The following is a 13,050-nucleotide window of genomic DNA, read 5'->3' on the forward strand; positions in this document are numbered from 1 at the left end:
ATGCAAATGGGCTTCACAAAATGATGTTTAACTGATATATTTGATTGTCTACTTAAAAGGCAGTGTGACTGTTTCTCACAGTAAACTCTCATCACTTCAGCTTTTGGATATTCATTATCTAGTGATTATTTTGTTCTCTCTCCCCCTTTCCCTCCTACACACTTATCAGAGGTCGTTGTGTACCATAAGGAGGATCCTGGATAATCTTCCAGATCTGAGCTTGGTCTATGTCCACTGTCCTCTCCTGCTGAAATTCTTCCTGCGCTACCCTGAACTTATGGGGAGATTTGGACGCCAAGTCCTCCGGCTCTGGTTTACCTGGGGAGACTGCAAGCAAACTGAGACTCAAGAAGCTGGTTTTGGCCTGTCTGATCAACTGAACAGTGTTAACCCATTACTTCCCCTTCTGAAGAGCAATTCCAGCATTTTACTTATTTTACTGGTATGTGACTTTCACAGGGACAGCTATCGTGGCTCTGATTTTAGGGGGCTTTTTGGTTCTTAAAGCACTTGGTGCTGTTATGAGGTCAAGGATTCTGCTAGAAGGGCCCATGTGTGTATACACAAACTTCCACCTCTCAGGGAAGCCTGATATGGAAAATGGGACTGTGAACGTGTGTTAGCTCTTCTCTGTGATCCATCCGCTGTGACAGAGAGGGATCTTTTGAGAGATGGCTAGGAAAGGATCTGAAGGGTACTGCTGATGCCTGCCCTTAAACCCCCCATTCCTTTCTCTGTCCAGATAGACAGCTGGGTACTCTAGAATCTTCTATGGCAGCCTTTCAAGAAGCTGTTTTGTTAATTTGGGAGCAATACTGTACTACTCACAGATGAGAACGGCATGAGGAACAAAGAATTTTGAAAAAGCACTCGGCAGAGAACAGGTCTTGATGGTGTGGCATTCTTTTTGCTTGGGGTTTTAATTTTTTTTGTTTTTAGCTGGAGAGTCTTGTCAGATTTTTGCAATACTTTTTGAGTTTTCAGGACTGCAAATAGCATGTTTTATTGCTCTTAAAAGATAAAATAAAAATCTTGGTAAAGGGAAAATTAATCAGTGCAGGGGAGAAAGGGGCCTTGCAGTAGCAGGACTAGTATGTTTGCCTTTAGCTGGCATAATGAGTTTTGTTAACCCACGTAATGATGACAGAATCCAGGTCCTGATGGCTGCTCGGAGGCCTTCTCTCACTTCCACCTCTCCTACCCGCCCTGTCACCCCTCCCCATCAGTGGCCACTTGTCCTGTGACTGTTCAGCCAGTCACGTAGTCACATTTGTAACATTGCTAACGTTTGCAGACTAGGACATGAGAGATTTGCCTTGAAGGGCAAAAGCTAAGGGCTATGATGTTTCTTCACCAGCTTGTTAGGGAAGCTGAGACAATGTGTCATTGAGAACAAAAACCCATGTCAGTGCACAGTGAAGAAGCAAGGTTTAATTCTGAGTGGGCACCCATCAGGCATTACAGACTGCTCTTATATAAGAGGCTGTGAAGTAAATTTTAATATCTCAGATTACTGAAACAACTGACAGGAGGGCAGTTCTGCTCTCACATAGGGCAGTTCTTTCACAGTTGGGGTGATATTGCAGAGTAGGTAAAACATCCAGGCATTTGATACTATTGCAGAGCGTCAGTAAAACTGATCAATGAGGTGACATACCAGTGCAAATTACGAAGAAGTGTCCCATGAGACTTTTCTACTCTGTGACCCTTGGCAGTAGTTCTGGAACCTATCACTCCATAAACCTAAGCAGATGTATACATCACAGGTCTATCAATAAGCAAAAGAGAAACAGTGGCTCCTTCCCTGAATGGTACAGCATTCCTGCTTTCTCATTTCTGTGTTGCCATGTGCTCTTGCAGAAATAAATTAATTTAGCTCTGTCCCAGTGCTTAAAGTGAGCTGTAATAAATCACAGGCTTTGACAATTCACCTTTCAGTTGAGGAAGAACATAATCAATCTGAATTTAGATGGGCTAATAAACCAGTGCAATATTCTGGGCTAAATATACTGTCAGATGTAAACAAAACTTATGAGGTGAATAACCTCAGCCTAGGAATGCACTAGTGAAATGGAAAGGCCTCTGTATGGTACAGTGAAACAAAAGTGAATGTCCTTCCAAGGATGATTTATTTGTTTATGTGCTTTTAATAATCATCCAGATTAGATAGGACAGATGGTTAGTGACTGCATCTGAGACCTTGAGGTCCTGAGTAGGAAGTAACATGTTAACCCAGTGATGCATTTACTGGGACCAGGAAGGCTGTGGCCCTTGGTTACTGCCATATTGAGCTGCGTGTGTTCCTCTGGGGATTAATGTGATCAAGATCATGCACTGTTCCACTTGTCTTCTCCATGCTCCAGATCTGAGCCACTCTCTCGGAGAATGGAGATTGACTGATGTTAGTTTACATTCCTGAATGTCACATGGAGCAGATCTATGTCAATGGAGCTGATTGTGCAGACAGCTCTCTGCCCCTTATTCCTGAAACTCTCAAATATGGGCAGGGATCAGGCTCAGAACTAGAGAGTTCTGGCAGGCAACCTTTTCTTACTTCTTTGAGTATGGGATCCCACAGCCCTTTCCATCATCCCCGTCTGGACGCATGATCACTGTGTGATAGCGGAAGGCAGCTGGAAAAGGCCATGGACTGTCCTGGCAGGCTTGGTTGCTGAGACCTGTTTTCTGTTTACCTCTTTCAGCTGTGCCATTTGCAATGCAGTAGCCAGGACTGCTGGGGAAGGAAAGGAAAGGGAGTGCTGATATCACACATGTTGAGACAATCATATTATGTCAGTGCTACCAGGCATTTTCTGCCTCAGCTTTATGGAACTGCATCTGTACATACTGTGCAGGTGAATTTCACGTCGAACACATTAACAACAAAAGTATGCCCATATTAAGGCTACTGGCTGTGGAACTGAACTCAGAGACTCCAGACAAGGCTCTGTAGCCAAAAAGCAGGCTCGTGGGCTGAATGCTCTGTATACGACTCTGCCATTTTCTGTGACTGAGTGATTGCTTGTCTGGTTTATGTGCCTTTCATGCAGTTTAGCTGTTATGTTGCTACTGCAGATAGATACAAGTCTGCCAGCCTTTTGAAAATTAGTAACTATGGCCTGACTCATAAGCTTCATTTTAGGTAAGTGTCTTTAATATACAACTTGATTTTTCAAAACAAGGAGAGTGGAAGTGCTGGCAGCTCTGTGCTATTGGAAACAGGGCCCTGACTTTAGGATCTCACTTGTCTAAGACCCGAATCTTAAATGTATTAATATGTTACCCCTACACTTGTGTGCTGGATGGGAGTTATATAGACAAATGCATTCTTTAAACAGGATATTATTCAGAGATTCTTATCAGATGAGAGTCTGTCTGCTTTATTCAGTTCTCTATTTAATCAGGACATACTTAATATGAACGGTGCGTTATTAGACTGTTTCCCAAGGCACCAGATTAACATAATGGCATTAAACAGCAGTGACTTCTGCCTAATCAGGGCAGAAAGGTAATGTGTGTGTTTCTTCCCTCGCAGGACCTGGTGTGCTCAAGCTCTGTGGAGGTGGCTTGGAAGGTGTTGATGACTCTAAGGATCTTCCTGGAAAGAAATGAGGATGTTCTTGTCTGTGACCTTCTCCGGAGTCAGTTCCTGCAGATTCTGCAGCAGCTGCTGGTCGAGAGCAGTTCAGCTTCTTTACAAGGTGACTCTCCTCTGTGAATTGGTCTTGCTGTAAGATCAACTAGTAGGGTAGATGGCTGAAAGGTTGCAGTCTGGAATAAAGTGGTTTTGAACTGCTGATTTGACTTCAGTACTTACCCGCATGAGGAAATTTATGGACAGAACTGTGCTGATTTAGTTTCCTTCCGCAGAGATTTTTGTTTTGAAGTGAGATAGTCTTTTTCTGATTTAGGTTGTTCTGGCTTCAAACTGTGATTGTTAAACCAAGGCAAGATTTTCTTACACTGTTATAAGTGTTCAAAGTGGAGAGCTGTGCTGGTAAATCTCCCAGCTTGAACAGGAGCTCAACTGGTGGCTGAAAGACATCCTCCTTTTTGCATTTTCTCTGTGCAAAACAGCTTGGTGTGCCTGAGTACACTTGCTTCCCAGGACACAGGGACCGGGAGCAGAGATTGTTTGAATCATTCATGATATTGATGACCAGAGAAGAACTGTGTTTTCACCAGATCTCATAATTCCATTAAATCTCAGGTTTAGCAGGGTTGTGACTGGGAGGAATCCCTCTGTTTTCCATACTAGCTCTAGCTGTGGAGTTGGGGCTGTTGTCCCATCGTGCACTGAAAAGGGGAGTAGTACTAGGATGTCCTTGGCTCCCCTGGGATAGGTGCCCAGAGCAGCTTTTGCTGGTTCCTGAAGGGGCCACCAACACCTGTAACAGCCCCGGTCTGGAGTGTCGTGCTGTGCAGCGGTTGGGATGGAAGCATCAAGTGGGAAAGTTTTTTTGCCTGACCTCCAGCAAAATCAGTAGGCTGGAGAAGATGGTGGCTTGAAAGCAGAAGCATGGTAGAGCATGAGGCTACAAGCTTATGGATAAAGAAGGCAATGCTGACATCTGTCAGATCAGATCTTTTTTGGAGAACTATGCACATTTGGAGTTGTGGTGTCTCTCTTTCCCTGATCTGGGGGTGCCAGGGGCTGTGGGGAGCTAAATTGTCCATTTCCCATTGTGGGAGCCAGACCTGTTCCTCCAAACCACTGGTGTTGGAGACAGGATGCTGGGCTAGGGGGGCTTTTGCAAGGTTAGAACCCTTCCGCTGTGTCCAATATCCCCAGCTCCTCCTTGTGCTGCATCTTGAACTCATTAGCTGAGTTACCGGCAACCCCATCCAGAAAGTCAAGCAGCAGATGTGCTCCAGAGACATGAATTGCTTGTCTCCCAGCACACAGGCTGCTCTCTGTGAGGTCTGGGGCAGATAAGTCCAGGGGATCTACATTCCCTTTTCAAACAGTAGCCTGCTCTTAGACAACAAGAGGGCCCAACAGTGGAGCTCCATCAAGAGTATGGTAGCATTAAAGACACCCGTAAATATTTCCTTCCCCAAAGTGAAAACTCCTGTGCCTTTGTGAAGACATTTTCTGGAGGCAATAGTTGCTTGCTGTAGGTGTGGCTGTATACAGTGCAAATCTTTACCTGCTTACAGCACTGCAGAGGAGTGAACACACTAAGGAGGTGGTTGCCGTGGGGATTTGGTGGTCTGAGCAGCTCTGTTCTCCTCGTGTGGGGCTCTCACCTCTCCAGTCTCTGCTCTGCCCTGTGGAGCAGGATGGACAGCATTTTCCAGCTTCACAAGATGCATGGAGAACAAATGCTGTGCAGCTGAGTGCTCTGAGGTGCTGGGCTGCTGGCAAAGTGTGGGCTGCCAGGGATGGTCAAGCAGATGGGAAGAGATTAGCCTGCAAAGGGCTGGTGTAAGTTTGAATATGCAGTGACCGTGCCCCTTACATGGTTTGCTAAGGGTGTAAAAGGCCCTAGACTCATTTTTCTTGCTCTTTTCTAGTTGTTCCTAGAATGGTGTTGGCAGGATCCAGCTTGCAACTCAGGCCAACCCACAGTGGCAGAAAGGGGGCCTGATCCAGAGGGGACTGTAGAGATGAGAATGAAGTTGGGAACATGTGTGTGTGTCTGTGTGTAAAGGGGAAATACTTCCTCCTCTAACCCATCCCCATTCCTGAGCCAGAAAATTAACAATTCTTGGCACTATTTAAGTTACAACAGTTTAGAGTTCACTGACAAGCTAAGTTGTTTGCACCCTTCTTAGCTAACAGGAACCTGCCTGTTTTGCTGAGCCTCCTTTTCCTGGTGCAGCTGCGGAGCAAGGGTATGAGGGAGCTGGACAGCACAGACTTCAAGCTGCTTCACCAGGGTGAGTCTGTGCATCCATTTTCTCCCAGGTGGCTTTGATCTGTGTTAATTGTTCCGTAAGATGATTAGAGGATGGCTCTTTGTTCCTTGAGAGGTGTACCTTGCCTTACAGTTACGGTTGCTTTGAGATACTTTCATAGCCAGAGCATTGTAAAGAGCCCTGGCTACCAGCTCCGTCAACAAAACTCAGGTTCTCTGCCCGTTGCTTTAACAATACATTTGTTGTCTGAAACCTCGCAACGTGGCCAAAGTATTCTCCTGGCCATGACGTGATTCCAGGGTCTGTCACTGTTGTTGACTTGGCACATGTCTGTATTCCATATGTACTTCCTTGAACACCCCTTCCCATCCACACTTGGTAACACACTCCTGTGGGGTTCAGGCCGCAGGGATGTCCTGTGAACCAGCCATCAGGGACCAGCAGCCTGACAAACCTGGGCTGTCCCTGGAGTGTGAGCCCAGAGTAAATGGGTGCTAACCAGCTGCAGGACTTGCCGCCTCCACCCTAGAGACACAGAAGAGTGGGCTGTGTTTGGTTACTCACTGTACCATGACCTGCTGTCTTGTCTGGTGATCCTTACTCGGTGCCTTCTCCCTTCTTACTTGGTGATTAGAGGTTCATGCAGGCTGTGAAAAAAGAATAGATACTAGAAGGAAGGTCAGCTGGTCCATCCTCTCATCTCTTCCCTGCTCTGACAAATTGATCTCTCCAGCAGACTTTGAAGGACTATACCCTTCAATTTGCAATGTTCCATGTCTTGGGGCTGCCTGTGTTGCCCTTGTGAAGAAGCCGTGTTTCTCAGACATTCATTAGGCAAGGGAACTGGGGATGTGAAAGAAGCATGACCTCTTTATACCAGCCCTTTTTATCTGCTGTGGTTTCAGAGCACAGCTCAGCTGTTCCCAGGAGTCACAAGCTCTTCCTGCTTTTGCCTTTTGCTCTGTATTTTTCAACACAACTCTCCCCCTGCCCCAGCCACCGTCTTCATTCCCTGCTTGGCGGCCCTGACTGTGCTCTTCAGGGGTGGGCGTGCAGGATGCTCTCTTCTGATGAGGCCTACGAGAAACCAATTCATAGATGGAAGGGGTGTGGGGAGGCATTTTGATGTTTTTGAGAATTGCTTACTCAGACTTTAAGCTCTTGAAAAGATCTCCTGTGACAGTTTTGCTGAGCCCTGCAGCCCTGGATTTCCCTCCCAAACTCCTGCTAAACATTGTTACTGAGTGTTTGGTGCTTTAAACAAATGTGGCATCTTTAGTATTAATGCTAGTGTGAGCAGAGTCAGTGGGAGTGGAGGAGCACAACTCTCCACATCCTTCCCCGGTCTGGTCACCATGTAAGACAGGTACGCGGCTGTTTATGGTTGACCCAGTATTAGGATCAAACTCACTCTGTGGAAACAAGTAACTTATAATCTGTTGTTCTTGGATTCATTACTGCCCAATGTGACATATGCCCTTTATTACACTCTTATCTGTTTCCCCCCCTCCCTGTTATTGTCTTCCACTGTACTGTCCCGTCTAAAGCAAACACTCTAGGGCAGATGCCTATTGATTTGTCTGTACCATAGTCTGTTTATTTTCACTTCAGGTTGTGTTGCTCTTGTCCAAATTCTCTCCCCACTGAGTGACTTGTTTTTTGTGCTGAGGTGCTCTGTTTTGTTGCTGTCTGTGTTATGCATGTTCTTTTGTTTCCAGTTAGCAATCTCTGTGGGAAATGCAGGCCAAGGGACACTGACCTCCTGCAGCCATCCTTGAATTTTCTGTACTGGAGCCTTCATCAGACAACACCTTGTAGTCAACAGAGAGGTGAGGCAAGATTGTATTGATTGCTAAGTTAATGTCAGTGAGGTTGTATCTTGGCCATCAGAGACTGTATTCTGTCTCAGCAGATAAGGTGGATTTTTCCCCTTCCAGATGCAGCATTACTGTTAACAAAGACCATTTTGTATTTGTGGTGAGGTTTCTTAGGTTGAGGGTTTTGGTTTGGTTTTGCTGCCTTCTGATGATTCAGGAATTGGCTGCTGAGATATGGAACCACTGTATTTTTCCTGTTCATAAAACACAGCAGTGGGCTTTGGTGCCTTGTTTGAAATTTCCTGATATTGTCACAGTTCAAAAAATTAAACAATAATAGAGAACAGCACTAACCAGCCTTCCAGCTGTGCTAGTTGAAGGCTGGTCATTTTATTAGCTGGCCAAGCAGTCGCTTGTGCTGTGGAAGGTGAATACCAGCACAGCTGGACAGCCTTACGCTGATGAGCCCTGGCAGCTGGGGCTGCCTCACTGCAGCAGGGGTGTGCTCAGCACTTCTCTTCTGCTTGTCAAGCTGGTTTAGCCTGTGCCATCCCGTCAGCCTCTCTGATTATGTTTCTCCCACACAGCAGTGGCTGTGCTGCTCTCCAACGTGTCCCTGCTAGAGCTCCTGCAGAAGGTTTTGGAGTGCACCTGGTTGAGGTCCCTTCCCTCTCAACCTGCTTACCTGTCATCTGAGGATGCCTTGCTTTGCTCTGGATGGCTGTTGGTTGCATCCCTCTTGCTTTATCAGCATCGCTACAACACTGAGGTTAGAACCATTCTAGTGTTCAGATCCAGGGAAGGGATAAACCTTAAAAAAATATATAATTAATAAAAAAATATTCATTAGCAGAGGAAAGTGGTTTGCTTTGGCCTGGAATCTGCTTGCCTTGATTGCTCTTCTGTTATTGTCCACAAGTTGTTCCCTGCTGTACTTCTCCAGCAGAACTGGCAGTATGTTGCTGAAGGCTGAGACCCAAATAATTGGAGGGTTAGGGAGGGGCAGAAATCTTGGGGGCAAAAGTGCACACCCAGCCCTCCTGATCCAAATCACTTTCCTCTTCAGCATGGAGCAAAACACATTTTAAGGCCTTTCTCAAGGGAAAACTGGGGGTGGGAGACACAGCTCCCATGTTGTAAACTGCTTTTTTGGTACTAAAATGATCGATAGCAGAACAGTCACAATCCAAACCTATTATTGGCAAGAAAGTGTTCAATATTAGCAAGCTCATATGAATGTGGCCAGCTGTCATTGTATTTGTTGCTTTGCTGTGTGACAAGAGAGCTGAGCTGGAGTTGTCAGCTGATGTTGGAATTACAACTTTGAGGGAAACACTTTCTAATGCCAAAACAAGAGGATGGCATTTCCTTTTGAAGTATCTACCTAGGCCTCTCTCCCTCTCTTGATACAGGGTTAAACAGCACATCATGAGTTGTGGGCTCTGCTCTTGCAGTTATACCCAGCAGTGTGTGTGCTTTGGGAGTCTGTGCGCCTATTTGCAGATGACAGAATCACATTAAGGACACGTGTGCAGCTGCACAGAGAGGCAGGGGTTGTTTTTCTAATACTGAGGGAAGATGTTTTCCAAAAGGTCACCCCAGACTAACTCTGCACCTGTTGCTTCATGGGTGTGCCGCCTCTGCTGAGGTCTTACAGCATGGGACTCATAGGGATTGTCAGCTGTGTGAATGCATAGCAAGACCTGCCTGTCCCTGCTCCCTTATCTGCTGAGCACAATTTACCTTATCAGTTTCCAAGTCAGGGCTGTGTCTGGGCGGTCAGCGTTGTGCCAGTCCCAAAAGGGATTCAATTCTAGTGGCTAGTGTTGAGCTTTGTCTCTGTGAGTGACTCGCTCCACTCATACTGATCCTTGAAGTGCAATTATTTAGTGGCTTATAAACCTGTTGTTTGGCTGCATGAATACCTTACTGGCTTGATGTGCAACCCAGAATCCTTCTTGCACCAGAGATGGGGAAAGAAACTAAAGATACAGGTGGCAAATGGAATTGGTTCAAGAATGCTTCAGTGTTTCTAATCTTCAGCATTTCTAAGCTTCAGTGTTTCTAATCTTCTGCTGAGGGGGAGGGAGAGGGGATAAGAGGAAGATTCACTTATCTTGCTGCTTTCTGTTGCTCACTGTGGCCGAAGCTGCACAAAGCATCCTGGAGGCCCTTGTGAGAGAGCCTTTGGCCTTTGTGGCTGGGAATGTGAGCTGAGGCCAGACTGTGTCCCCAAGCCTGCAGTTTTTTAGAGGGGAACAATGGCTCCGAGAAATGGCCACATTCATCTCAGGCTGATGTTAATAGCGAGGACTTGTCTGGCCATAGCAAGCTTCTGTGCTAACTGTGTTACTGCTACTGACTTTAGCAGAAGCCTGTGGATGGGTCATGGATGGGAGGCTGTTAAAGCCTTCAGCTTGTCAGTTCTTAGGCAAGTAACCATGGCCACCCTGTTGCAGGAGGTACTCCTAGCTCTCCTATTGGACATTTCTCTCTTCTGAAGATGATTTGAAGGAATCAGCCTTGTGGTCCTTATGCCCATTCTCCCATCCCAACTCTCTGCCTTACTGAAGAGTTTGAACCATCCTGGGGCTCTGTGAGGCTTTATGCCATCACTGCTGGATGGCTGGTCTGTGAGGGAAACAGGGCACACTGCCCTCTCAAGCCCACCTTTCCCTTTTCCTCTAGTTCCCAAGTCCCTCACCTCCTCTGCCACCTTCACCAACGCCATAGTTCCTAGCCCTGGGCTCTCTGCAGGCTTCCCAGCTCAAGCAGGCATGGCCACATTCTTGTTGTCACTGCTGGCTTTTGGCCGCCTGGCTCCTGTGTTGTGCTGGCTGGCTGTGTGGCCGAGGTACAGCCATGTTTGGTGATGGCTGTTCCTGCTGCCCCACGCGCTCAGCAGCCTGACAGCCACGTGCCAGAGGGCCTGCAGGGAGTAGGGAGAGTAAGATGGGCAGACGAGTCCCACTGTGGTTTGGAAGCTCTGCAGGGCTGGCATCTGGTGGTGAGTGAAACTTGAGGGCTGAATGGTGTGACTTGTCTCTTCTGGGTCAGACTCCTGAACCCTGTTGCAGTTTGTTTGTTTTTTAATGGTCATCATGGGATAGTGTCTAAGGACTGCAAGTATGTAAGGGAGCTTTTTACCTGGTCCAAACCAGTATTGTTTTTTCTCTTCTGTTTCATTCTCCTATAGGTTCACCAGACACTCTCTCTAGACCTAACAGAAGTCCTGAATGCAGTCATCTTCAGGAAGAAGAAGCCAGTCCTGCTGTTAGGTATTTTGCATCAGTTACAGGGATTTGACTGGAAGCAGCTGTTAGTATCATGCTACAGACAACAAGGGAGAACTGGTGACTATGGGATGGGATGGGATGGGATGGGATGGTGGGTGGGAGGTGCTGGTGGGAATCTGGAAGCTTTGGTCCATTTGGCTTTGGGAGTATGTACCTGCTGATGAGAAAAAGGGTTGGAGGGAATAGTCTGGAGTTCTGCTGTGTTTGGACAAATCTTCCTTGGAGGTTTGTAGTGACATCTGGCACTGAGCATGAACTGGGATAGTGTCTCATGGAGAGGAGATGAACAAGGGAATTCATATTGCCATTCCTGCCTGCAGCTCTCAGCAGCTGCTGGACAACTCCAGTGGGCCCTCAAGCCCAAATGTTCTCTCCTCACCCTCTCTCGTGCAATTGCATGGGCACCAACATACAGGGCAGGGAAGAAGAAAATACTGACATGCACTAATAAGTGGCTCCCTGTCTAGTGAGCATCATGCAGTTCCTGAGAGCTGCCCTGCGACAGAACTTCTCCTCCTCTCTGCTGGTGATCATTGGCCAAAACGCAGCCCAGGGTGTTACACAACCACAGCCACCATCGCTGCAGGATGCTGCCTTGCACCCCCTTGCCATGTGGCAGGTCTTCTCACTTGTTGTCAGCCTGCAGAACCTTTTGGTGCATGTCCAGTTGCAGGTATATAAAATACAACTTTTGGAACAATACTAGTGTTGTTGGGCTTCAGGCAGGTACACTAACCTGAGGAAAAACCACCCTGTTGCAGAACCTAAGAGGCTGCCTTTATTTTTGTTCTTCTGCCTGCGTTTTCCTCCCCGTACAGACATGTTATGAGGAGGAGGGAAAATGCTCTTGCTGCAGCATGGCGCAGTGAGAAAGAAGGTAAATCAAGCTATGCAGTACTCCCTGCTGCTGAGCTGGATAGCTGAAATTCTGTGTACGCATGATGTTCTCTGTTTTCCCATCTCCTACTCTGCAGGGACGCCACACCCACAGAGACAGAGGTGGGAAAAGTGTAACAGATCCCAGTCCCTTCCCCACACCCCTGGCTTTGGGAGTAGTATATCAGTGTATATTTAGCTTGCTCAAGTGATGTTTGGCTCCAGGGGATAGTACATCAGTTTACATTTAACTCTCTTGAGTGATGTTAGGCTCTCATCTTTATTCTTTGGAGGCTGTTACTTAATTTATTTTTTTCTTCTTAGAATAAGTAGTTGTGCCTTTGTCTGGCTCCTTGATGTGACACGTAATTTGCAGCACGTTGCATCCTGTGAAGGAGATGAAAGGTGTTATTTTCCTGTGCTTCATGCTTTTCAGATCCTGCCACTTTATGAATTTTCCTCTTGCAATAGTTGTTGACTGTTTTTTTTTTTTTTCTTCTTCTTTTTCCCCTCTCTTGGTATTTCAGAAAGACTTGCTGCTTTCTCAAGCTGTGGTTGCCTGCCTGGAAACCTTAGTGGAATACCTGTATGTGAAGAACCAGGATGTTGGTAAAGACTTCCTGCTCTTTCTTCACCTGGGTGTCCCTCCTGCAGTGATTTTAAGCTCTTTGATCTCCATCCAGTAGCACCCTGGAGCAGATGCTTAATGAGTTTATGCCCAATAAGAAAAAATTATTTGTATGCCTAAAGTTAATCATGTGCTTTGTGGGATGAAATCACAGTGCCTGGCTCCCCTGCAGGCATGAGTCCTCAGTTGGCTCTGGACACCAAGATGCTTTCCAGAAGGAAAAAACTAATTCCCCGCCTCTCCATATGGCAAGAGTGAAAGGTTTAGGAATGGAGGGAGTATAGGAATAGCCTTTCACTTCCAGGCCAACAGTAGCAAACCTTTAGACCACAAATACAGGGGAGGGAGGATCTCAATATGACGGGTCTTCCACACAGACAGTGTTGGTCACAGTTTGGCCATGAGGGCGGGGAAGGGGGAACAGGGCATTGGGCAGCCTTGGGGATTGGAAATTGGAAATTCTAGATTTCCAGGGGTGAATGAAGACCTTGGTTTCCAGAATCCATGTCAGACCTAATGTGTACCGTTTTAGCAATAAAACATGACAGCGTTGTACAGTCAGGGGGAAAAG

The 13,050-nt window shown here is 46.6% G+C and overlaps 1 protein-coding gene across 1 annotated transcript in view; it reads left to right on the plus strand.

The window, feature by feature from the left end:
* MEI1 (meiotic double-stranded break formation protein 1) overlaps positions 1-13,050 on the plus strand; it is a gene marked incomplete at its 5' end in the record, with an annotated part of 38,955 nt that overhangs the window by 21,449 nt on the left and 4,456 nt on the right. Inside the window, 8 exon segments of the mRNA XM_082071701.1 lie at positions 170-442; positions 3,536-3,701; positions 5,779-5,883; positions 7,581-7,691; positions 8,267-8,448; positions 10,876-10,957; positions 11,443-11,648; positions 12,379-12,460. Of these exon segments, the coding sequence (XP_081927827.1) occupies positions 170-442; positions 3,536-3,701; positions 5,779-5,883; positions 7,581-7,691; positions 8,267-8,448; positions 10,876-10,957; positions 11,443-11,648; positions 12,379-12,460 (1,207 nt within the window).

The sequence above is a fragment of the Streptopelia decaocto genome, assembly GCF_964273445.1.
Source record: "Streptopelia decaocto genome assembly, chromosome: 1".
In the NCBI taxonomy this organism is placed as follows: Eukaryota; Metazoa; Chordata; class Aves; order Columbiformes; family Columbidae; genus Streptopelia; species Streptopelia decaocto.